General features: G+C 40.9%; 1 protein-coding gene across 2 annotated transcripts in view; it reads left to right on the forward strand.

The window, feature by feature from the left end:
• LOC100136226 (pituitary homeobox 2) overlaps window positions 1-25,767 on the forward strand; it is a 52,029-nt gene that overhangs the window by 22,132 nt on the left and 4,130 nt on the right. Inside the window, exons 1-2 of one of the 2 annotated variants that reach the window (XM_021584102.3) lie at window positions 19,120-19,606; window positions 21,963-22,031. In XM_021584102.3, the coding sequence (XP_021439777.1) occupies window positions 21,986-22,031 (46 nt within the window). In that variant the 5' untranslated portion in view covers window positions 19,120-19,606; window positions 21,963-21,985. Of the gene's footprint in view, window positions 1-19,119; window positions 19,607-21,962; window positions 22,032-25,767 lie in introns of those variants that run through there. The other variant, XM_021584103.3, reaches the window with a different exon arrangement.

A 25,767-nucleotide genomic window follows, 5' to 3' on the forward strand; every position in this document is an offset into this window, starting at 1 on the left:
AGTGATTCTCTCAATTAAAATTCTTAAAATAACAATCATCTTTTATAGTTTGTGGGTCGTGGCACTGCAGTAAATTGACTGGGCCTACTTGTGCAGTAGGCCTACCTATGACACCCATTTAACTGTGAAATGTGTTTCTGTTTTTATCTTCATCTTTTTCATTTTAGCTGTATAAACTAGGGCCATGAACTATGTGGTTGATCATTTATTTCCTGGGACATTAGTGCTTAAAGTATATAGGTAACAAACATGCTGTTATTGTCTTGAATTGTGTACCTGTGTGGCTGCACATGTGCCCATACAGTATTTTCTTTCTGTCTGCATGATTTATCACATGCAGTATAGCTGTGTTCAGTTTTTCGGTTATAATCAAACAGTGGTGACACCATTTTCTTTGCCGGAACGTGAATGTTCCCCGGCAAGACACAAAGGCTAATTTCACGCGGCGAGAGTGCTGGTTTGCAACGCACAGTTTCAAGGCAAGAATTACAGACATCTCAAGTTTAAACATGGCTACAACTCTACAACACTTTTGAAAATGCTTAGCATCGTTTGTGAGTGAATGCTTCTAATTGACAGGTTTTTCTTCAGTTTCAAACAGTTGCTCTTTTTGTTGGTAGCCGCCATCTGTGTGAAATACTTAATTAAAGTACAACTTAAGTTTTTTTTTTTAAGTAAAGTAAGTTGTTTTTTGGGGTATCTGTACTTTACTTTACTATTTATATTGACTATTACTATACAATTTTTACTTCTACTTCACTACATTCCTAAAGAAAATGATGTACTTTTTGATCCATATATTTTCCCTGACACCCAAAAGTACTTGTTACATTTTGAATGCTTGACAGGACAGGAAAATGGTCCAATTCACGCACTTATCAGGAGAACATCCCTGGTCAACCGTACTGCCTCTGATCTGGCGGATTCACTAAACACAAATGTTTAATTTGTAAATTATGCCTACGTTTTGGAGTGTGCCCATGAATATCTTTTTTTTTTAATTAAAAACTAGAAAATCGTGACATGTCGTCTGGTTTGCCTAATATAAGGAATTTGAACCGATTTATACTTTTGCATTAACTTTTGAAATTGCAATTACTTTTGATACTTCAGTATATTTAAAATCAAACACTTTACTTAAGTATTATTGAACTGGGTTACTTTCACTTGAGTAATTTTCTATTAAGGTATCTTTAATTTGACTTAAGTATGGCAGTCGGGGGCTTTTTCCACCACTGCTTACAGGCTGCAAAAGTTACAGGATATTTTTGGTCCAATTTGATATGTTACATGTCAGTGTTATACCAGTTTATTTTGGCAGCTTTCGACTGCGGGAAGGGAATGTACAAAGCACAGCTAAGTTGGAGTTTTCTTCTGCATTGAACCTTTTTTCTTACAAAAGCATGAATTGGAACTTGGAAATATATTTTAATATGCAAGTCAAAAGGGCCAAAGTACTTAAGACATTTTAAGACAAATTAACATATTAATTTGGCTGTACTCTTCAGTGTCAAAGTGGGTTCAGGCTGAAAGAATAGTCATTCCTGAAGAGGTTGTAATGGTGCATTTGGCTAAAGCATAGAGTATGCATGAGTTATGCTGTACTTTTCCATAACAGTATGCTAACTGTGTACACTCTTAGAAAAAAGTGTTCCGAAAGCGTTCTTTGGCTGTCCCCATAGGAGAACCCTTTTCTGTTCCAAGTAGAACTATTTTGGGTTCCATGCAGAACCCTATGTGTTAAGGGTTCTACATGGAACTCAAAAGGGTTCTACCTGGAACCAATAGGGTTCTACCTGGAACCAAAAGGGTTCTACCTGGAACCAAAATGGTTCTTCAAAAATATTATCCTATGGGGACACCCAAAGAACCCTTTTAGGTTCTAGATAGCACCTTTTTTTCTAAGAGTGTAGACGTTTTAAATCCTAGTGGCATGATGCACTTTCTAACTAGCTACTACAGAGGAACAATAAATGGAGATACATTTGAGCGAAGCAAAATTAAGATAGCTTGGAAACATAAGTTCAGAGGGCGCAGAAAATCATATCTGCAGTAGGTATATCTCCCATAATTCCTGTTTCGTACCACTGAAATGTCCTATCATCACTGTTTCAAACTTCCATAACACTAGGCTACTGAAAGCGGTATTATATATGATTCCTCATTCACTGGTCAAGTTCTCAGACTGTCACATGGGCCAAGAGAAGGGTGGAATTTAGTGGTCACTGGAGTAAAGAGCTACCATATCACTGATAGCAATGTTAGAGGAGTGAAGTAAAGTTGGCCGAGTCTGTGTGTGTCTTGAGAATTGGAGGAGGTACAGTAGGATTAAGGAAGGAGAAGGCAGACTGAAAAGCAGAGAGGAAGGAGAGAAGGGAGCAGAGGGAAGAAGGAGGGAGGAAGGAGAGAAAATAGCAGAGCAGAGTCGAGAGAGTTTGGATCAGGTACCACTGGAGTAAGAGAAAAGGGAGAACGAAACGCAGATGGGAAGAAAGGACAGGAGGGAAGAGGGAGGGAGAAGAGAAAATAACAGAGAAGACTGGAGAGAGTTTGGAGGAGGTAAGACTGGAGCAGAGTATACAGGAGACCAAGAACCAAAGAGAATAAAAGAGAGGAGGGAGGGAGGGATGGATGGGAGAAGAACAGGGGAGAGAAGAGAGACAGTTCCTCGTTCCTCTGGCTCCAGGCCCAGCTGGTGTCTGTAGCTCTATACTGCTGCTGGTGTCAGATCTTTATTCCACCCTGGAGACAGCTGGAGGTGTCAACACCATGCCGGCCTTAGTTACCTCCCCACAAAAACTAGCCCTGTGTTTGTGCACATAGTCATCCCCCTGTCACAACACATAGATCCCATGTTGACGCGGAGCCTCCCGTTTCTGTACGAAGGAAAGACTACACCTCTTCTTTTTTTCTTTTTTTTTTGTTGCAACAAATCGACGAACAAACCAGGATGGAATTGGAAGTGAACAGATTGCACTTCGCCTGCAAAGAAAACATGTCAAATGTTCTATGTGGGGATTGTGATATGTGTTTGTCTGACTGTTCATAGAATACAGGGTGTACTTCAATGCCGCAAACCACATGGAGCAACCTAGTACATGTAGAGGCGACTGGGGATTTGTAATCAAGCATGACAAGACCACAAACAAAAGTTAATAAAAACGGCTTTCATGCCCCATTTACATTGAAACAATCCCTCACTTCTGGGGGTTTTAAATTCACAAGGATCTCAGACCGATATTCGGCGGTTAACGCTCAAACTACAAATCAAACTGCTAGGAAGCCATTTAATATGCTCCTTAATGGATTCCAGGAGAGAAGATTGTCTGGCTATCAAATGTGCCTCTGAAACTCATCCCGTGTACCTTTTAAAAGTTGACAACAATAAGAGGTTGGAAAGGAGAACATATTAAAGATAAGAGGAATCCATTTCCATTCCATTTCATTTCATTAAAAAGATAGCTAGCGCTCCATGTCCTGGCAACAAGTGATAGCAGAGTGGGAGAATACAATGGGTAGGGAACTAAAGGCAACGGGTAGGAACTAAAACGCATTCCTTGATAATGAGGTTAGTAATGGTACAGGGGGTGACTGGGAGTGGTGTAACGGCAGAACATCATCATCCCCCGAACTAGCAGGGTACGGATGACACTCAAATAAAGGCAATGTTGGAGCTACTCATGTAGACACTACTGCAATCTTAGAGACTACACAGACCCAACAAGGGCACTGTGGTGAAACATTGGTTCAGTCATTCAATGAATAGCTGGTATTATAGTCTGTTGCATTGTTTATGTTCTTATGTTTCACAGAAACTGCAGTATTCATAGCCACAGGAAGTAGTTTGGGAGTGGGGTGCTGCGATTTCTTTTCTTGAACGGCGGGAGAGAGTGGGGCGGAAAAATGTTTTTGCCGTGCTGCAGATGGATATATAGGTCCGATAACACAGGCATATTAAACACCATTGCACCGCTTATTTTAAAAAATCATGTATTTAACTTCAGGGGGTTCTGCAGCACCCTCGGCACCCCTATTTCCCTTGGCTATGGCAGAATTTAAAAACGTTCAGATACCTTCAGCATTTGCTTCAGTTTCCCTGGAGTTCCAGGACAGTGGGCTTGCACGTGCAGGACTATTCCCTTTATTCCACTTTGCCAGGCAAGCCCAATCAAGCACATCTTTGTATTGAAAAGATTGAACAGGTCATTTGAACCTGGTCCCAGTGCACACAGTCGTAGCACCAGCACACCTTTCTGTAACTCTTGAACAACATTCACCTTGGACTACATGTGCCACAGCTTGGAAATGTACCGGGCTAATGTATTTATGCTTAAATCGAATGATGTCTAATAAATCTTAAGCATAACATTATTGAATTAGCAGATGCTATATTATATAGTATTTTCCTGTTCACTGATCTCAATAGCAGTATGTCAAAGTCCCACATGATATACTTGAGTTTCCTCCATCGCCATCGGTTTTCATCACCTGGTAGCAAGGCATCTGCATAGGGACACAATAAATCATACGTTGGTTAGACATTTCTGATGGAATTTCCATTTGTGCTGTGTACAATTTTCAAGAATGAAGCTTCACCGTCAATTCCACACCGGGCCCTCTTTCAGCAGTTGCTGTTTGTCAATTAGATTAACGCCAACGTTTTGTGACATAAGATGATATGTGCCGCCTGCATTTTAGTGGATGCAGATTCACCCCAAGTGCACATTCAGATAGAACTCTCTTAGGCTCTAGAATTAGAGTGACACTCCTTAGAATTACAACCCAGTAATCCATGAAAACCTCCAAATACACAAAGAGTTGGGATCATCTTAAGTACATCTTAATTGTCCATTTTTCCAAACCACTATGGAAGACGTGTCTCCACTCTATCATGTCCCCACATGGGCAAAATTGTTTATCCTAACCAAGCAGAAAGATAGCACACTGTCATAACTCCGTGAGAAATGCAGTATATGTGAATATGTCATTCATGGTAGGGAGCATTATGATTCAAGTATATGCTTCCATCACTTCTATCACAAATCAAAATACCCCAGTCTGTTACTAGAATTATTTTTCATAGCAATGATTTATACAGCAGTGCCTTCCTTCATGGTCAAGTCTTTGGTGACATTTCCTAAGCACTTGACATGTGCCTTCGTTACACACAGATTAGATTTATTTCCCCGTCTGAATGACACTGGCAGAGTCTCTTGGGAGTGCACACACGCACACGCACACGCACACGCACACGCACACGCACATACACACACACACACACACACACACACACACACACACACACACACACACACACACACACACACACACACACACACACACACACACACACACACACACACACACACATACACACACACACACACACACACACACATACATATATATATAAATATAGACACTGAGGGTGTCCCTTCCCTCTCAAATACGAGGATAAATAGTATGCCTGGATGCCCGTGCCATCCCTCATTACCCAGCATTCTAGAGGGCTGCGTGCCTGAGGGTGGAGGGCAACGCGTGGTTGGTGGTGAGGAGGGGGTTGACAGTGATTGATTGAAGTATGATTGATGGCTACAGCTGATCCGCCAGCTCTGTTTTCAATTGTTGTGGGGCTGGCAATTCTCACCTTCTAAAGTGCTTTGAGGGAACTTTGAGCAATGGAGGGAGGGAGGACAGTGGAGTTGACGTGTGGCTGAGGTGAACAGCTGCCACCCTCCCCCAACTATCACTGCCCCTCTCCCTGCTCCTCTCCACTGTTCTGCCCTGCTGTGAGTTGCAAGGCTGTAGCCTCTGCTCTCGAAGCTCAAAGCTCTGGAGTTCTGGAGCCGTGACGGAGTGGGTCAGCAGGAAACTGTTGGTCCTGGGCAGCAGAGCTGGCTGGCGACCTAGTGAGTTCTGCACCCTCCCATTCGTGACCTTCTGATGCGTCGGGCGGAAGGTTCCGCAAGGTTAGGGTTAGGGGTTAAGGAAAATAGGATTTTGAATGGGACTGAATTGTATGTCCCCACAAGGTTAGCGGCGCAAGACTGTGTGTGTGTGTGTGTGTGTGTGTGTGTGTGTGTGCGTGCGTGCGTGCGTGCGTGCGTGGTGAGGTAATTGGATGGATATTTAATTGGGTGTCAGGAGAGACTGATACATGCAGCTGTTCCCACTTCATTTAATTTGAGGCACACAAAAAAGGCAGCCATTTTCTATGAGGCTTTCTGGCAAATTCTTCAGAGTGTATTCTTAATCTAGTGCAGTCATTCCTACCATTTCTTTGTCTTCAATAATAGTGATAGTGTTACCGTCCTTCTTGTTGGTCTTCACATTTTGTACATAATTGTAAATTATTGTAAACGGTCAAGTTCCAAAGCTTCGGCTGTCCCTTTTGTGATGTGTTTCTCTCCACTGTCATGGAGCTGTCATGGAGTCATATACTGTAGGAGTTGATCGATTTCCCTTAAAGATCCTAGAAGTTGAGTGGGATTGACTGCAAAGCCTTGAACCTCTTAACATTGCCCCCTTCAGTGACCTGTCGGTATTTGAACTGCCCTCCAAGTTCAGTCATCAGGAGGCCTGGTGTTGTACCCATGAGCACCAAGGAGGAGGTTAAGGCTGGGATGGTTCGTAGGGGCCAAGCCTTGAACACACTGGAGGATAGTCACTTCTCTCTGCTGGGATCTTGGACCTAGGCCATGTCAACTTCTGTAAGCACACTACGGCACCAGCATCGCACATGGGGTATACAGTGTAAGTCACTTACAGTATGGTGCCACAGTCATTGTTTACAGAGATGATTAACTCTATTCCGAGCTGATATATGGGACGCAAATGTAGCTGTCTGTCCCGAGCTCATTTGTGCAGGAAACTGTGAGGGCGCAGTTGAAACAATGTTGCCAGTTCCCTAGCAGGCTGGACCCAGTTGATACAATGTTACAAATTTGGTATTGAAAGCTCAAGACAGACAGCCAGAGAGCGAGGCAGACAGGTGGAGCAGAGAAATGAATGAGATTGAAAGAACCTGAACCAACTGTCACTGGTTTACACCATGACAGGGAGGCGGGGGTGTTAGTTTAATTTGGATGACATGTATTTTCATATTTAGCAGTATAGCAGTACAACATTGCATTTTAAACAAATATGAGAACAGCTAAATTAGAAATCCCCCCAAATTTAGATTTTTGTTGCATTTAGGGGAGCTCATTTCTCATTCGGGGCGGGCTTAGCACACACTCCTTTTCACCTATCCCAATTTTTATTTTTACAGAAAAGGTCAATTTGTCAAAAGGACACATCAATGAATTCCCTTTTTTTCCCCCCCAAAGGTGAAATACAGTGCATATCATAAGTAGTCAACCCCCTGGGATTTCTTCAGATTTTATTGTGTTACAAAGTTGTCTTCAAATGTATGTGTATAATTACATTTTTTGTCCATAATCTATACAAAATACTTTTTTGATGTAAAAGTGAAACACTAATATATCTTGATTTGATAAGTATTCACCCCCCTCAGTCTAAACATGTTAGAAACACCTTTGGCAGTGTTAAGAGCTGTGAGTCTACTTGTTGTAAGTCTCTAAGAGTTTTGCCCATCTGGATTGTATAATATTTGCTCATTATTATTTTTTAAATTCTTCAAGCTCTGTCAAGTTGGTTGTTGATCATTGCTATACAGCCATTTTCAAGCAGATTTAAGTCAAAATTGTAACTAGGCCACTCAGGAACATTCATTCTCTTCTTGGTGAGCAACTGCAGTGTAGATTTGGCCTTATGTTTAAGGTTTAAGGTTATTGTCAGAAAAACTTCCTAGTCCCTATCTCCCATCATTGTAACACTTCTACTGGATAATAAGTGCAGTAGAAGTGTTACAATGATGGGAGATAGGGACTGGGAAGTTTTTCAGAAGAAAAAAAAGAATAGAGCTAACCACAGGCTTTCCACCAGACACTGGGAGACAAGTTCACCTTGTACAAACAATAGTGTGCAAGTATAAACACCATGGGACCATGCAGCCATCATACTGCTCTGGAAGGAGACTCATTCTGTCTCCTAGAGATGAACGTACTTTGCTGCGAAAAGTGAAAATCAATCCCAGAACAATAGCGAAGTCCCTTGTGAAGATGCTGGAGGAAACAGGTACAAGTATCTATACCCACAGTGAAACGAGTCCTATACTGACATAACCTGAAAGGCCGCTCAGCAAGGAAGAAGCCACTGCTCCAAAACCACCATAAAAAAGCCAGAATAAAGTTGGCAACTGCACATGGGGACAAAGAATGTACTTTTTAGATAAATGTCCTCTGGTCTGATGAAACAAAAATAGAACTGTTTGGCCATAATGACCATCGTTATGTTTGGAGGAAAAAGGGGAGGCTTGCAAGCCTAAGAACACCATCCCAACTGTGAAGCACGGGGGTGTCAGCATCATGTTGTGGGGATGCTTTGCTGCAGGAGGGACTGGTGCACTTCACAAAATAGATGGCATCATGGGTAGGGAAAAGTATGTGGATATATTGAAGCAGCATCTCAAAACATCAGTCTTGTTAAAGCTTGGTCGCAAATGGGTCTTCCAAATGGACAATGACCCCAAGCATACTTACAAAGTTGTGGCAAAATGGCTTAAGGACAACAAAGTCAAGGTATTGGAGTGGCCATCACAAAGGAATAGGCCAAAATTCACCCAACTTATTGCGAGAAGCTTGTGGAAGGCTACCCGAAATGTTTGACCCAAGTTAATCAATTTAAAGGCAATGCTACCAAATACTAATGGAGTGTATGTAATTTTCTGATCCATTGGGAATGTGATCAAATAAATAAAAGCTGAAGTAAATAATTCTCTCTACTATTATTCTGACATTTCACATTCTTAAAAAAGTGGTGATCCTAACTGACCTAAGACACAGAATTTTTACTATGAATAAATGTCAGAAATTGTGAAAGACTGAGTTTAAATGTATTCGGCTGAGGTGTATGTAAACTTCCGACTTCAACTGTATAATCTCCCTATGAAGGGTATCTGAATGTAAAGTGTGATCTCCAATTCTTCAAAGGCAGCCTTCTCCATGCACCGCTATCCTTCCATGGCTGAAGAAAAGCATCTCACTATTGATGGTAGAACAGGATAGCGAGGGTCACCAGGTAATTTTAGGTCATTCATTATTCATGCTACATTTACTTCAGGATGATAGAACATAACTTTAGGTTCATTTAGGGCAGTCCCTTGGGCAACGTACAGAAACTATGAGTTAGTTTGTCTATGCATTGTCTGGCTTTGGGATTGATTTTCCTAAAGGAAACCACTTGAGCCATATTTATCAGCAATATAACCTCTCCGCAATTTGGCCTACAACATCAGGGTAGAGACTTTCATATATTCCTCACTGTAAACTTCAGATAACTTTTTTCAAGATAGAAGGTTCTTTCAAAAGGTTCGTCTGGAGTTGAGACTCATTCAAATGGAATGTGATGTAATAATAATACGCGATTCATTGTGATAATCAAATTTATTTTGTGACACGTTTCCTATTAATTACACATAGATGGAAGAGGATGCATAAAGGAGTTCCTCGGAGGGCCACAAATGGCCAAGCCGAAAACGTCTACTCTCTCAGACATGCAAAATGAAGTCATGTGCATAGGGAGGAAGGATGATCTAATTTAAATGATCTATCAAGCAGCTATTATCAGTTATAGAGCAAAGGCTTCAGCTTCACTTCACCACTCTCTGCTCTCAGGCTTTTTTATCAACTCAGTAACCCCCACTTTGGTAATTAACAATCTCCTCCCTCCCTTCACAAGTCTTCCTGGTCTTTGGCTTCGATTCCTGTGGTGTCTAAGGTACAAGATTTGATATCACAAGTGATAACAATTATCATTCTATTTTTAATGAAATGCCATTCGGCAACTATACTGTATGTGTACCCATCTAAAGGAACATCAGAGTGTCTCCTGGAATTACACAACGCTAATGTCTTCAGACATGACTCTGCTTTATTCCTTATGAAACATACCCTACAGACAGAAGGGGAGGGGTGGGGAGTGAAACAACCTGGAACAAGATTTAACACTTCTAATGACATCAGTCAACAATCTAGGACTTTGCGTTGTGGCCCAATGTGTTTCCTGTTAGCTAAACATTGTTCGTGACAGCCCTGCAATTAATTGTAACGCTAGAAGGGTGGAATGTGCCCAGGGCTCATGTGGCCTTGGCTGACACATCGCCATGCGATAGGATACATAGACCCGTAGACACGGAAAGCAACAAGGTGTCCAGCGGCAGCTTAGCTCAAGTCAATCAGCTGGCTTTCCCTCCAACCAGGGGGTCCAGATGTAACTTTGTACTCAGCCTTCTCTGTCTTAGCACTCGCATCATATAGAGACCGTGGCCACAGAAATGTCCCCATTCGTGACAAAGCTGTTGCTTTGGTGTGGCTTATTTTGGAGGGGACTATTGGGAGATGTATCTGACATGAAATGGGGACACCATTTTGTTTACGGTTGATTTACTGACTTGTTCAAGCACTACCAGGAAGGAAGCAAGGGGTGAGAAATATGAAGAGGTGAAGGGATATGCCAATATAGCTCTGGGAAAATGCAGTGCCCTTCCAATGCCTTCCAATGACACAAAACCTAGTCACTGTGTAATGTAATAATCAAAAGAGCGACACAATCTATATTTTAATAATTAGTCTAAACAAAGTTGCGTTGGCGTTTGTAGCGGAAACCCATTATCATAACTTACGATGTGTTTTTGTTTACGTAACTGACCTTGAATGGAAAAGGTGGAGGCAGCGGTCATCAAGGGGAGCATAGAATTAAGTGACCAATGTTCTAGCTGTGTTCATGAACTTCCCATTCTTAACCCCATTGGTATTTCAATAGCAAGTATGTAGACAGGAAAGCATCTCTGGGGGCCATCATTACTGACACCACCACCTCCTTTAGGCTTTATAGACCTACCAGGATGACAAAATGGTGTTCACAGAGGCATCAGGGCTGAAACAAGCTAATGGGGGGTTTACAATGAAACTCTAGTATTGTCCCGTAGCCTCCAAAGCATGCCAGGGTCACGAACCCTGTGGCAAACCAAGGTGTCAGTCAAAACGTGTCCTCAGAAACTTTATTTGAAGCAATATTTACGAGACACGCATCTGCCATTAAGTGACGATAATGCCTAAGCTTAGTCTACTACACATTTATTTGTCACAATGTGGCACCTCACATATCAAAGCTGTCCTGTTGGTATTTACTATGCCCTGTACAGGCTCATAGCAAAATGTAGGAAAATATCCAAGCTGTAACAATGCATTGCACGACATTGGGAAAAAAAATGCAAGGAACAGCAATGGGCATACATGACATTGGATGCTGAACAAAGACAGGGCAATTGGAAATGGCTTGTTTCCACTCTGATGTAGTTTGATAACCTGAAAATAGACAGGTGGTGGATGCCTATAGTGTGATATTTTATATGACTCACTTGGCTCTCACAGTGTTTGATTAGATACTAGAACTTAATACAGACAGTAGATGCAAAATTGTAATGGTTCAAGGTTAGCACATGAAGAGCTGTACTAAAATTCTGAGCAATTTTAATAAGTTGACCAGGGTGGGCCAGGTTTCCTAGAGCCTTCATTGCACTAAGTTCCTTGTTAGATACCTCTTTAAATGTATTGTTAGCTTCAGAGCTGTTTCCTAATAGAAACATTGTTGCAAGGTCACAATTTCAATGTTCTTCATGAAGTATAGATTGTGTTTACCTTAGCACAGGCATTCATTCAAAGCCAAACTTCCCTCTCTGCTATTATTTTGATCAAACAACATGCAAATACAAAGTATGGGTCAGCAAGCTTGTTTTGAAATCTCATGGGGAGAGGATTTTATTTTTCATTGCGAGTCGTCAAGAGTGGTACAGGTTGCCTCGCTGTGCAATCGAGCTCCATTTAGAATGACATGAACAAACAGGATTACCCATATGTGGTTATACATAGACATGAACATGTTCAAAACGAGAAGCGTTCCAGGGGCAAGTTTGTGTCTTTGGTGAAGTCCATTTGATGTGCCAAGGAAAACCTCTCTATCTCTGGCATTTGTAGAAGCTTTGAAAGCAGCTTCCACGCTAGGCGCAACCTCCCTTTAATTTCTCGACGTGTTCTCTACAGCAGATACGCAAGACCTAGTAGATTTAAAGGTAATGTTTCATTAAAAACAGTTTGAATGGAAGTGATAAACAATAATAATTTTAGATAAATCTCCCAAACTGGAGACCCATGACACTTTTGAATATGGACATGAATTAGTGTAAAGTGGAAGATGCTACTTGTGTCCTCAAAAGGTCTAGGCCTCATAGCATAATGACTAACATGTTGGACCAAACTTGCTACAGTAGTACTTTTCTACTCTTCTAATTGTAGACAATGGCAATCGTAGAGCTGTTTATAAACAGCAAAGGCATACTGGAGCCCCTGTCAAGCATTCAGCATTCACTTCGTTACAACTTGCCCTGTTAGATTTATGCCATTGGGTGATTAACCCTTGTCCCTTTTAAAAAGTAGTCCATACCTATTTGGTACAGAGAAGGAACGTTAATCTACTCCTCATTCCACTCTATATATGGTGCGGGAGGTAGCCTAGTGGTTAGAGCATTGTGCCAGTAACCAAAAGGATGCTAGATCAAATCCCTGAGCTGACAAAGTAAGAATCTGTCGTTCTACTCCTGAACAGGGCAGTTAACACACTTTTTTCCTGGTAGACCATCATTGTAAATAAGGTTTTGTTCTTAACTGACTTGCCTAGTTAAATAAAGGTTAAATAAAGGTTAAATACGTTTGTCTGATGTATCTAATGGATACTGTATGAGATTCCCATGGTATAATATCATACAGCTCATCTTAGTTACTAAGAGAAAGAAAGAAGTGAAGAAGAAGCACATCAGGTACTGGAACGGCAGTATCTCTAACTCTTCAGATTCCTCTGGGAAAAGGTTTAGAAAAAAAGATCAAAGCCTCTGTTCTTCTTTTTTCTCTCTTTTCTCCTCTCTTTTACTAGAATTATTCCATTAAAGCAGAATGTGACATAATTACTAAAGATGGTGGTTGTGGAGAGTCTCCTCGGGATTACCAACCTCTCCCCTTTGATGCCCACAGGCGTCCAAATGAGGCAGCAGCCGCAACACAAAGCAAAGCCCTCAATAAGGAACCAGTGCAGATGGCCTGGTAGCCAGCGAGTTCACCAGCAACACAAAGCTATAGTTGGAGAACAAACTATTCTACCTCAAACCAACCCCCATCCAAACAACACAGCGACAACAACACGTCTCAATAATTGATATGTCGTCATTTCAGATACTGAGGTCTGGGGTGATTCCCCATTACATACTCATCCTTAAGTGCAATACGCAGCTACATGGCTCATGTATATCCCATTATGTTGATATAAAGCATTGCTGGTTGTGGAGAGATTGTGAATGCGTTGCACGCTAATCCCCTTTATCCTGCTGTTAGGGCAGGGTAGTTCCTCAGTCTTCCATAATAGTCGTCAATGAGAAGCTTGAGTAAACACAATCAATGGAAAACACCGGGATATGCACCACCGAGATTTCCAAAGTCTCGACCCCCTATTTTGTTTTTTCCCCTCTCCCGGGATTGGCTTAAACACCCCAACCTTTGTGAGTTCCCGGCAAACTCCACCCTAAACAGTGTTATTGATTTGAGATTGGATATTACAAGTGGACAACGATGATTGGGAAGGTTATCAGCTTGTCAACGATTCGGAATAGTGTTGGGTGATGAAAAACTGTGACTCCCTCAGTCTCTACCCGCTCCTGTCTCCTAGTGTCTTGCTACTCCTGCTCCTTTAGCTTGAGGATTACAATCTCTTCATCCATTATTAATGAAGTTAAACTACTAGTGGCATGCTGAATGTGCTGCATGGGAGATTTGTAGCTAATCCAGCGCAAAACAGCCTCAGTCACATAATGAAGGGGGAAAAAAAGCACAAATGTCAACAGTTTCACACAGGGACTGGATTATAGGCGCCCCTTTCGCTCACTCGCTCACACACACACACACACACACACACACACAAACAAACACACACACGCGTTTCCCTGACAGTCCGTCACCCATGGATTAGTTTTTCTTCCGTTGACTTGAGGAAAGGGCCACAACGCTACATAGATCTGTGTTGTTCATCCCATGTTAATATGAACTGTTTTACCATTGTTTCATCACCCCCCCGTCCCCCCGTCCCCCCGTCCCCTGTAACTATTCCCCAGGTCGTTGCTGTAAATGAGAATGTGTTCTCAGTCAATGTACCTGGTCAAATATGGGCTAAATGAGTAAATAAATAAATAAATAAATTATACATCAATTGTATTTGTGTCTCACTGACTATCATTTGAATACAGTACTGATGAAAACATAGCTCATCGACAGATCAACAGAGTCAGAGTGGAGATCATCGCCAAGACGACGCATGATCAACATGACGGTTATCATGTTTATCAGTGCGGGCCAATGGGGCATCAGGCGGTTCTGATGTTTGGTGGTTCTGTTGTACTAGTTTGTGTACACACATATGCAATGTAACACAGGTGAGTAGTACCATGAAAAGGAGACCAATTCTACCCCAATACGGAACATTTAACATTTATTGTTATCTATCAGCGTTCTCGACCTACCCTCTCCTCTACTACTGTTGACATCTGTCTTGCCATTATCTCTCTCTCTCTCTCTCTCTCTCTCTCTTACGCTCACAGTCTCTCTCTCTGCCGCAGTAGACCAATTAAGGCTAAGCTGATTCCGATTGCGCCCTGCGATCCACCTGGGTACACGGTCAGGGGAGTTATTGTGTAGTTGATCTGTTTTACATGTTATTGATGAGATGGAAGCATCATGGCCATTTTATTACACCAACTTAATTATTGGCCGATTTCCCCCTTCGGCAGGTTAGCGGTAGTTCGCCATTGATTCTTCCTGGAATTGATCAGTGAACTGCTTGAGCAATTTATTGGTCCCTTTGTATCTGTGATTAAGATCACCATGCTCGAGGCCCGTGTTTTATGTGTCAATCATTATTTTGCTAGACTGAAAATGTTGCACTGTGTTCTATAAGCATGGGTTGACTTGCTAGTGTCTTCTTCGTTGTTCTTTGGAACCTTTGAACTCCCGCCTGACCGATGTCAAGGGGAATCCATACCTGTTAAACCTGACCAGAGATGGCATTGGAAGCCATTTGAAGTCCAAAACCACCATGACATCAGTGATGCATTTTCTCTGGGAACTCAAGGCTAGGATAATTACAAGGAAGGTAGTATAGGCAAAACAGCTGAGTACTTTTTAAATATACACTGCATTAGCTTGTAGGCAGGAGGGAGTGCAGGCAACCATGTAAATTATTATATGGGCCAGCTCTATTAAAGTCAAACCACAGACTCGTGTTTAGCTGGACTGAGTAGTAGCCTAGCCTACTGTCGTGCTGGATCTTTCCCCTTTGGGTGTTGTGACACAGCCTGGCTATAATAAGGATCAGGCAGAAAGCCGTTCAACAAGCTCAAGAGCTATCCAAGAGTCATCCTTTTAATTTAGTTAATTTACAGGCGGCTTTTTGTTATTAATGCGTCTTAGAATACTGATGGATACACAAATCGTTTTTTTTTTCTGCTGAAGGGGTTGACAGTAGTGTCTCTAATCTATCTTTCTCCCTCTTTCTCTCTCCCTCCCTCCCTCTATTTTTCTCTCTCTCCCTTTATCTCTCTCTCTCTCTGTCCCTGCCTCCTTCCCCTCGCTCGAATGTAGCGATGGTCGAGGAGTTACACCCACAATAAAGCTGACTTGAAGTGACTTCCAAGCCATTACTTTCTGTCTAACGTATTAGCAGTACATAAACTGATTTGTTTAAAGATTTGTGGCTTTGAAAGACCAATTTGACTCCAAATTTTATTACATGGCCACAGAGCGCCGGCCAGACATAGCGTTAGGCGACAATCGCTTGTGGTTTTGAGGGCTGATGCAGAAAACAAGCCAGCCCAGTTTCTCAGGCAGACGTACACTCCTGAGTAATCGACTTCACGTCCACATTACCAAAGCCTGCCACTGAAAGAGAGATTTAAAGCTGCAAGATAGATTGATAGTGGACCATATGTTTGTCATCATGCATAGTCTAGTGTTTTTGATTCTTTGGTGTGAGATGGAATGAACATTTTAGAAGTTTATGTCAACCTGGAATGGAATGCATTGACAGTAGAGATCTGATTGGTTTAGGTGAGGGTAGTGGTAGTGGTAGAGGTATTCACTTTGAGAAACATTTGAATAAAGTTCAGCTTTGGGGCATTTTCAGTCCAATTTAACTGTACTTTAATTGATTCCTCGTGGTCTACGCTGGATTTGACTTTAATGACTCGAAACTGGGGCAAGAAAAATAATTGGTTATGGCAAACTATTTATCCAACATGTCAGAAGAAAGAAAGTGTTCTCGAAATATACACACTTTGTGTCAGGGGCATAATTTTAATTACACTGTGGAGGGAAATGTGTGATCCAATGCCAAATATGTCAATATCTCAACTCTTCTGATTTTGGTGCAAGAGTTTTTGTAGGCCTATACTAGTACAGATGAATGATAATTTAATAAGTGATAAATTATCTGTAACAAATGTGTGCTATAGACAGTGATCACTCACCCTCTATACCCCCACCCCACTGAACAATCTAGTTATTGGGCTCACAGCAACAAGGCCTATAGGGAGATAGGTCTGTTCTGCTCTAGTACAACACAGTCAAGGAAGCATTTACTAACATACAGCAAATCATAAATAATTTAGGAAGATACCAGTTTGATGTAGGCTATAACTAAATCCAACAAAGAAAATAGGATTGTACAAATGTAATTTGCACTGCAATGTTTATTATACCTTATTCACAATTAATAGACTATAATGGACTTGATTAGTGCAGCGATTGCTTGTCAATCCCATATTATTTGACCACTATTTGGTTATATGGCAGCTATATTAGACATGCATTTAGTGGAATATAAAATGCATGCATATACGCTACATGAAATGGAGAGCAAGTCTACAAGTTTCATAGAATAGGCCTGTGCACATGTAAATCCTTGAAATGTCCAATAGGTCTAGTATTGCTGTCGGCAGCTGAATGTGTGCAAAGTGGTTGATGTCCTCGTTAAGAATCAGAAGAGCGCGCTTGGTCAGGTCACCTCCCTTCTCACATCACAGCCCCATTAGAAATTCTTTCAAGTGTCCTTCTGCGTCGCCAAAGACGACAACAGCGAATCGATAAGTGCTCGAAATGAAAAGAAGCCGCCGGGTTGCCCCGGAGGCAAACGATTTCATAGCACTAGCAGCAGCCTTTTTTACTGAACTTCAGGCATTCCTATGCACCTCTCTTCGTGAGAAAGAGAAGGCAGGCTCACATCTTTATTCTCCAGATGAAGGTAAGCGTGGTTAGTAGAACAACGTGCCTCTCAAGACGCCACCGTTTTTCCCCCTTCTGATATGACAGGCGGGGTTGGGCTTGCTGTACCAAAGGGATGCATGCCAGGTTGATATTTGATAACAGCGTTGGGGGATTTGAAATCATGCGCGTTCGTTGTACACGGAGATCAAATGTAATCGGTGTGTATAGGTCATCTTCAGATAATTGAGTGACCTGATATTAACATAGGGCGTCACAGACCAGAAAATGTATCTGCTTATCAATTATGCATTACAGGCTTAGTACATACTATTCTGCGAATGTGCTCGTAATTTATCTATAGACATGTTTTGGGGCCTATGACTGGACGCAGAAGAAATCAGGGATGCAACTCTCATAAATGAGGCTAATTGATTTCCTGTGTCCATAGATCATATAAACCTCCTCCAATTGCCGATTGCGTTGTTATCACAATTCTCAGGCGCCTTAGAACACGCAAATGATAGATAGCATCGGTATAATCATATATTTACAATATTCCATCAGACATGCACGTCGAATGCATACTTTACCCACAAGGCCTATAGGCCTACATTTTAGGAAAGTGTTTCAAATGTTATGGGTAATGGTATTCTGCGCGCATTACTAAATTAAAGGGACAATGTGGGAAAACAGATATAAGGCCGTTGTCGTGTGCATGTTTTGCTTTAATGCCTCGTTGCAGCGAAATTCCCATGTGGTTGTGTGCATTAATTACTTGTTTAATGGGAGTATGACTAAAAATGTAAAAGAAGGATTAGGCACATGAAATGTAGCCTACGTCCGGTCCGCTTGGCTCACTTAAGATGCGAATAGAAAATCAGTCTGGATCTTACGGATCTATAAAGAGCATTTGCATCCCAGCCAGCTGTTCGCTTCTCCAAAGAATAAAAAATAAGTATATCCCAAAACAAATGTGTAAATTCAAACGCAGGCCTAATATTACTCACGTTACTCCCAAGAATCAGAAATTGTAACTTTGAACTGCCAAATAGTTTGTCAATGTTTTAAATTAACATTGAAGACATCACAAGGAAATGTGAACACTGACGCTGTAAATCTGTTTCAAATTGCAGTTCTTTTTTTGTATCATGATATGAACATTCACAATCATCTTATTTGCACCTTTCAACTAAATTCTACTTGTATAATGTATTGTTGTGATGCTGGTTAGTAAATCTAATCAACTCATGAATATATAGCGTTTGAGAGTGGTTTCTGGTCAATTTCAACATGTTTAAGGCTCTCTTCCAGCAAATTTCCTGTAGCCTATGTAGGCTGCAAATAAAATATTAACTTTGAAATAACATAGTGCTAAAAATAAACATAGGCTTCAAATGCACTAATCTTACCGACGGATATAAATAGTTATTATTTTTTATGGAAATTTTAGAGTAAAAAAAATGTAGATCTATTTGCCTATGCAAGCATATATAGACTGTGAATTCCTTCCATATTCTAGTATCTTAATTAATGTAGGCCTAAAAACAAGAACATACAAATGGTAGGCTATGTGTTATGAATGACGTTTTACTCAATTATATTACAATTCGTTTATTCGAGTTTTTATTTCGTTGTTGTTCTAAATGGAGCGTTTCTTAGTTTACACTGTCTTTAACTACACATGCACGTAAACGCAGACGAACACACCCACTGAGGCACACACACACACACACACACACACTCACGCAGACACACACCCACGCACTCTGTCAAAGCTCGAGAGAGAGAAAAAAAAATGCGCCACTCTTAGGCTGTCTGTCTGGAGAAAAAAGTTGTTGAGGCTGAAGACGATCCAAGGAGAGAGAATGACCTATTGAAATGACAGCGCCTGCTTCGCAATTTCTAAAAGCACTGTAGCTAGATGGTTGTATGCGCTTATATAATACACAATCATACGTGGCATCGCGTTTTGATCAGATAAGCGGGAAAGATAAGATATCTATGTAGCGCTGAGACTTTTTCCTTCGGGAGGCGGACAGCAAACTTTAATATTTTGGACCTGGAAGTTCGATGTCTCAGGTTCTTATCTGAAGGGTGATAAGCAGAACCATCGGTGTGGAATTTACCTCTTAACCAGACAAGAATAAAACAAGAAAGGGCGTAAGGCGCTGGTGTCTTCGACTACGGTAAGTGCGAAGGCCACTCTTTGCGGAGAGTTAATGCAAGTGAAGGAATTCGTTCCACCTCGGGTTAGCCTTTTTGGCGTAATCTGTGAGAGTCTGATGTGAATTTCATCAGCACCGCAGTAAGATAAAGGGACATGATAAGTGAGTTCGTGGCAGGTTTCACCTTGTAAGTCCGCTTGATGATAATGATGTAACGTTAGCACTGAATGGAACATGGAATGGATTTGACTTCATGGTCTCGCGCCTCAAATTAATGCCGAAATATATGGCTATTAATTTTCATAATACAGACAGGCTGTTGAATTCGTGCTGTTGAATTGAACGGTGCAACCTTAAGAAATAAAGAATGTATTAATAAAGATTATTGTTGACTATCATTCAACAATTTGTTGTGGTCTACTGGACTGATTACATATCAATTGCGTTGCGGATATTGCTATGATTGAACTCTAAATCTCAAACTGGATCAGATTTCAATAAAACATATTATGGGCTATTTATATTATCTTTCCATGTCTATAATAGTAGGCTAATAGTCCAAAAAATGATTCTTTAGTTCCGTTTTTTATTTTGCATGCATCCTTTACACAAATAAAAGGCACGTTAATGACATACCCAAATACGGATCATTTAGGCTCACAACTATGCTAACAACGAATATAGACAGAATGTAATAATAGCATTCAAATAATTAGACACTCATGGTATCACAATAAACCACTTTAAATTGACCTATTTATTATTATTATTATTATGCTTTCCTTGATGGTGGTAGTGTTAGTCTATGGTGGTAGTATTAGGCCTAATAGAGGCAGGAGCAGTGTGCCTAGTATTAGTGAAGTGTTTGCCATAACGAGAAACTTACATAGTCATTTATATTATTTGTAATGGTGGAGCTCAAATGTGCACTAACTATGCATGCAAGTTCAATTGGAATTAGTAGAATATCAACTTCTACAACCAGGTAACTAGACCCCCTAATCGTGTATTACATGGCTATTTGAATTATTACTCGGTTATTACGTTGTAATTTATTTGGAAGTAAAAGTAATCGAATGAATAGTATCAATCAATTCTAAAATGTCTCACATACAGGTCTATGAGCTTACAAAGCTATTGCTGCTTTTTAGGGCAATGTCGTTTTATTCAGGCAAAAAAAATGTACAGGAAATTCCAAATTCAAGTGAATATTATTTGGATTTTCGAAATGTACATTTCTTAAATTTTTGTCACTTAGTGGACACTCTTGTCCAGAGCAACTTAGAGGAGCAATTAGCTTAAGTTAAGTGCCTTGCTCAAGGGCACATCGACTTTTTCACCTAGACCTTTCGGTTACTGGCCAAAGGCTAGGCCTGCTAGGCCACTTGCCGCATATTTCTATGTGAGACTTCTTGGAAATGGCTATTCCCTGTCAATGCCATTTCCAAACCCAATGTGATGGGTCAGGGGCGAGGGGGAGCCCCCTGAAATATTGAATGAAAGCTCATTACTGCCGCTGATTAGATGACATGAGGGATTTGCAGTAACCTTACAACCTGACACCCTATCTTTCATTTTACTTCGAAATACACAAGAACCTGCTCCACTCAAACCAGGGTTCTCCAGGTACACACCATGTAAAACTTAACCTCCAGTGTCTAACCCTTTTGAATAAAATCACAGATGTAGACTATGTAGCAGGTGAGGCGAGTAGGAGTTATGTGTGGCGCTGGCGGGTCCAAAGTGAAAGAGAACGAATGGGGAAAACGGTTAACAGCATGATTGCATGCAAATTTCCCATCTTAAATTATCATAAGCAAACAGTCGGGAAGCCTGGCCTAATAAAATCCCATCTGTGTTACTTCATATCGAGTTAGTATAGAGCTGCGATAATGAATTTTTTAATATCCCACCGACAGACATCTCAATCAGACACTAATCCCGTGATTTTACTGCGGAATCACTCAACTTCCAGTGCCCCAAACTGCTGCATGCCGCCGGAACAATTTACACCAACCCCCCGTCACAGAGCACCCAGTAAACCGTTGCATTGCTTTTCTGTCGGAACTGCATTTAAAGAGCTCCTTGTGTTATAGGGTTCAAAACCAATGATCAGTAGGCCTATTCAAATGCTCGACATTTGACAAAACTTGAGGAAAATAGCGGAGTGCTTATAGGCCTTATCAACAATGATACAGGTATGACAATTGTGTTACAATTGAAACATACAGATGTGACAATTGTGTTTAACCCTATACTGCAATGTCTTGATTGTACATTAAGAAAAATGTTGTGATTTTGAGCACACGGGGTTGTGTGTATTCGATGCAACCGGTTCAGCATTATCATACTAAATCCAGTCTCTTTTCTTTTCCAGAAGCGGTTCCCCTAATTGCGATAATGGACTCCCACTGCCGCAAGCTTGCGTCAACTTGTGGACAAATAGGTGAGCATATATGTGTAACTACTGTGCCACAACACTTCAATGGGAAATTTCGCCCACTGCAGAAAACAGATGCTGAGATTATAACAGCATCATTTAATGTTTTGGTTCCTTTGCATATCAGAAAATTAGATGAATTTTCGTTCCTAAAATATCATAGATCTGTCTAGGCCAGCGTTTCCCAAACTCGGTCCTCGGGACCTCAAAGGCTGCACGTTTTATTTAATTTTTTTGCACTAGCACTACACCGCGGATTCAAATAATCAACTAATCTCGAGGACCCAGTTTGGGAAACGCTCGTCTAGGCCTATGTAGGTGTATGACCAGTCCAGTTCTTTTGAGGAAAATTGGTTTTTATACGGTCTTAGATTGCCACCTGGTGGCCGAGTATTGATGTGCAGTAGTGCGCCACTGGGAAAGAGAGTAGGGAAAGACCTACGCATATATTCTATCTTCATGCATCCAGCTTTCGTTAAGCTGCCAAGGGTTACAGACAACACGCGGCAATATATATGGACTACTTTTTTGTTGTTGTCATGTTGTCCTCTTCATTTGAAGTAGGGCCTACCAAGTAGTCCAATACCCCACCTACCATTAAAAAGTGTCATAGTGTAATTTCTATTGCAACTCGTGTGGCTATCAATGCATCTTGCATCAAGTTGTGGCTCATATCAGTTATGTCAAAATATGATGAAGCATTTAAATCCATACACAGCAATATTCACATAAACAACAGTCACATAGGCTACATTGCATATAACGAAAAATACAGTGTATTTTCTGGGCCAAGTCAGTAAGGTTGGAGTGGATTTCATTTATTGTGTAATTAGGGAATAACATAAAACGAATATTGTTGAAGTGCTAAAACGAATTGCCAGTTTGGCAACTCTTAATTTAGCTCATTTTATTTTCATTCATGATATATTGGATCTAATCAAGTGGCAAAGCAGGCATCAGCCCGTGGGGCTACTTTTCTCCATAGCAGCAACTTGAGCAAGGACGGCGTTGTGATCCCTCATTGATGAACAGTAATAAGATAAATAGAAACACATAATTATATGAGGTAATGCAAAGACGAGCCAACGAGGCTTGCACATGTAGGCACCGGAGTGAAGAGACACTCGAGCCACCTGATTATTGGCGATCCCTTTCAACTGTTTTACAACGGCCTTAATATATTCAGGTCTTGTCAGATTGACTCCAGGGAAAACTAAATGTATAATGAAAGCTTATTCGTGAGGAGGAATATACTAATGGAGGAATCTGATGTCCCCTTAATCCTATGTAAAAAGCCTGGTCGTCTCCCTTATATTGACTGAATTGCTAATTAATGGCCCTCTATGGCGTATCGCGCGCGATAATCCACAGAAGAGAGATAACGCATTCTGAAGGTAAAAATGAAGAGGAAACCGATAATCCACTGCAAATCTAGTATTACTTTCAGCCAAATAATTGAGCAATCAACATTTCTTGGCTTGCAGAGCCTACAGAAAAATGTCGTCTTCAATGCCATTTAAATATTTTTATTTTTATAGTATATTGTTATTATTATTATTATTATTATTATTAGTAGTAGTAGTAGTAGAAGTAGTAGTATTAGTAGTATTAGTAGTGGTGGTAGTAGTATCATTAAAACAATCTGTAATTCAGGGTAATATCCCACTGGGCAGATACTGGGTACATAAACGTTGTTTCTACCTAATTTCAATGAAATTACGTTGAACCAACGCGGAATAGATGTTGACTTCTGTGCCCAATGGGAATTCTAATAGTTAAATTGTTCACAAAATCCTTGCTAACACACAGAATGCAGGTTATTGCTTAATAAGGCCCGAGACTACATCATCATTCAAATAAAATGAGTTTACCACTTGTAGATCACAACGTATAACACCCAAGCGAATTGCATTGCACCAAATGACCTGTGATAGACCCAACCTCTGACCTAATCATATGAGGGGGATTTAAACAAATAAAATCCACCTGATATGCCTGACTCGGGCCCAGGAAAAGACAGGCGTGAGAATACTCACCTAAACTGAATAAATACATGATGTAAGGAAGACATGCAGGCTAAATTCACATCTTCATTCAAGGACTGCATATATTATTGTCCAGCTGTGTACAGTGGGGTGGCTAAACACACAGCGCAGGGTTATTCTTTATAACTCTATAGGGAGGATGGAGGCATAACCATGCCCGTGGTTTTGACAGCTCTCTCTCCCTCGCTCCATGGTCCGCGCGCGGCTCTCCCACAAGAGTGCAAATGAGGTGTATATCAAGGGCTTTCACGGGATTAGCCCAATAATGTATTAGCAGCGCCCATATCCTGATATCCAGGAGATTGGGAAGAAAAGATGCGTGATGTCTATATATTATGCAGTTTACATTCAGATTAAAGACAAAGTATGCATGCAATAATTAGAATACATTTTTTGTAGTTATGAAGAAAGTTATTTGTATTATTAGTATTGCCATTAACAATGCATTCAACGGACTATAATACATTTAATCTATTATATGATATGTGGAGGCTGACAATCAAATAATTTTCTATCATGTTACATATTAATTTAATTTTTATTCCATGGACATTTGAATGCTGTTGGCATTTACAGTATTAACGCACATGCCTAAGGGGAAGAATACTAGTCCCATATCAACTACTGTCAAACGCCTGCATAGAGAATATCCCCCATGCATACGGCCATTTATCTGCAATGGGAAATCAGCTCGAAGTCATTAAAAGTCCTTATTCCAAATTATTAGGCAAATGAGAATTTTATTAGATTAAAAAGCACTACAAGTCGACTTCCTGAGAACAGCTGAAAGGTCTAAGCGCACAGGATACCCAGCTAAGCACCGAGATAAAAATGAGTAATTTCGAGGAAATCGAATGACCTAAACCGGTGTTTCCCAAAACTCGGTCATGGGGACCCGAATCGGTGCAATTTTGTTTGCCCTAGCTCTACACAGCTGATTCAAACAACCAAAGCCTAATGATGAGTTGAGTTTTTGAATCAGCTGTGTAGTGCTAGGGCAAAAAACATAACGTGCACCCCTTGGGGTCCCCAGGACCGACTTTTGGTAACCAAGGACCTTGCATTTTTGCCCAATTGTTTGGTGACTAATAAGGTTGAATGTGTGACTAGATTGTGTCACTTGACTTCTGATACGATTGATTTGTCTGGTCATCATTTATCTGTTATGCTCGAAATGGCCAACAACTTGAAAAATGTCAACATCCGTTCTGTGAACTATCGGCAGTGGGGTCAGCGCATCCTGGTTTCCCCATCATATAAATATAGCCTTGCTCTTTTGCGCATTGCTCGGAGATGACTGTTTATGAAAGGTCAGTTCATCAGGTGATCTCTGTTGCAAGGTTTCTTCAATGGGGAGAACATAATTTTGACCAAATAAATGCATCATGACCCCCTGTTGGTATGACTTGAATGTTAGATGCAATTTCCCTAGTTGGGTATGTTTTCCATTAAAATCCTCGTGTAAATGTCTGAGAGTATAATGCACACGACGCGAGTGACGTGCGTTTCAATACTGGTGTTTTATAACGGTGTACTATAGACTTTTCATTGAAAGAAGGAAGACTGTATATGTTTTCATCTTGGGGGTCTGCAGAATGGGCATTCGGTGCATCGTCGGTACACTACCCCATGCGTCCCGTCTCTCTTGACATGGTTTTATTTGGAAGAAAAAAAAGCTATGTACCCCGCATGAACAC

This window comes from Oncorhynchus mykiss, chromosome 25 (assembly GCF_057628025.1).
Source record: "Oncorhynchus mykiss isolate SJ-2025 chromosome 25, ASM5762802v1, whole genome shotgun sequence".
Lineage (NCBI taxonomy): Eukaryota > Metazoa > Chordata > Actinopteri > Salmoniformes > Salmonidae > Oncorhynchus > Oncorhynchus mykiss.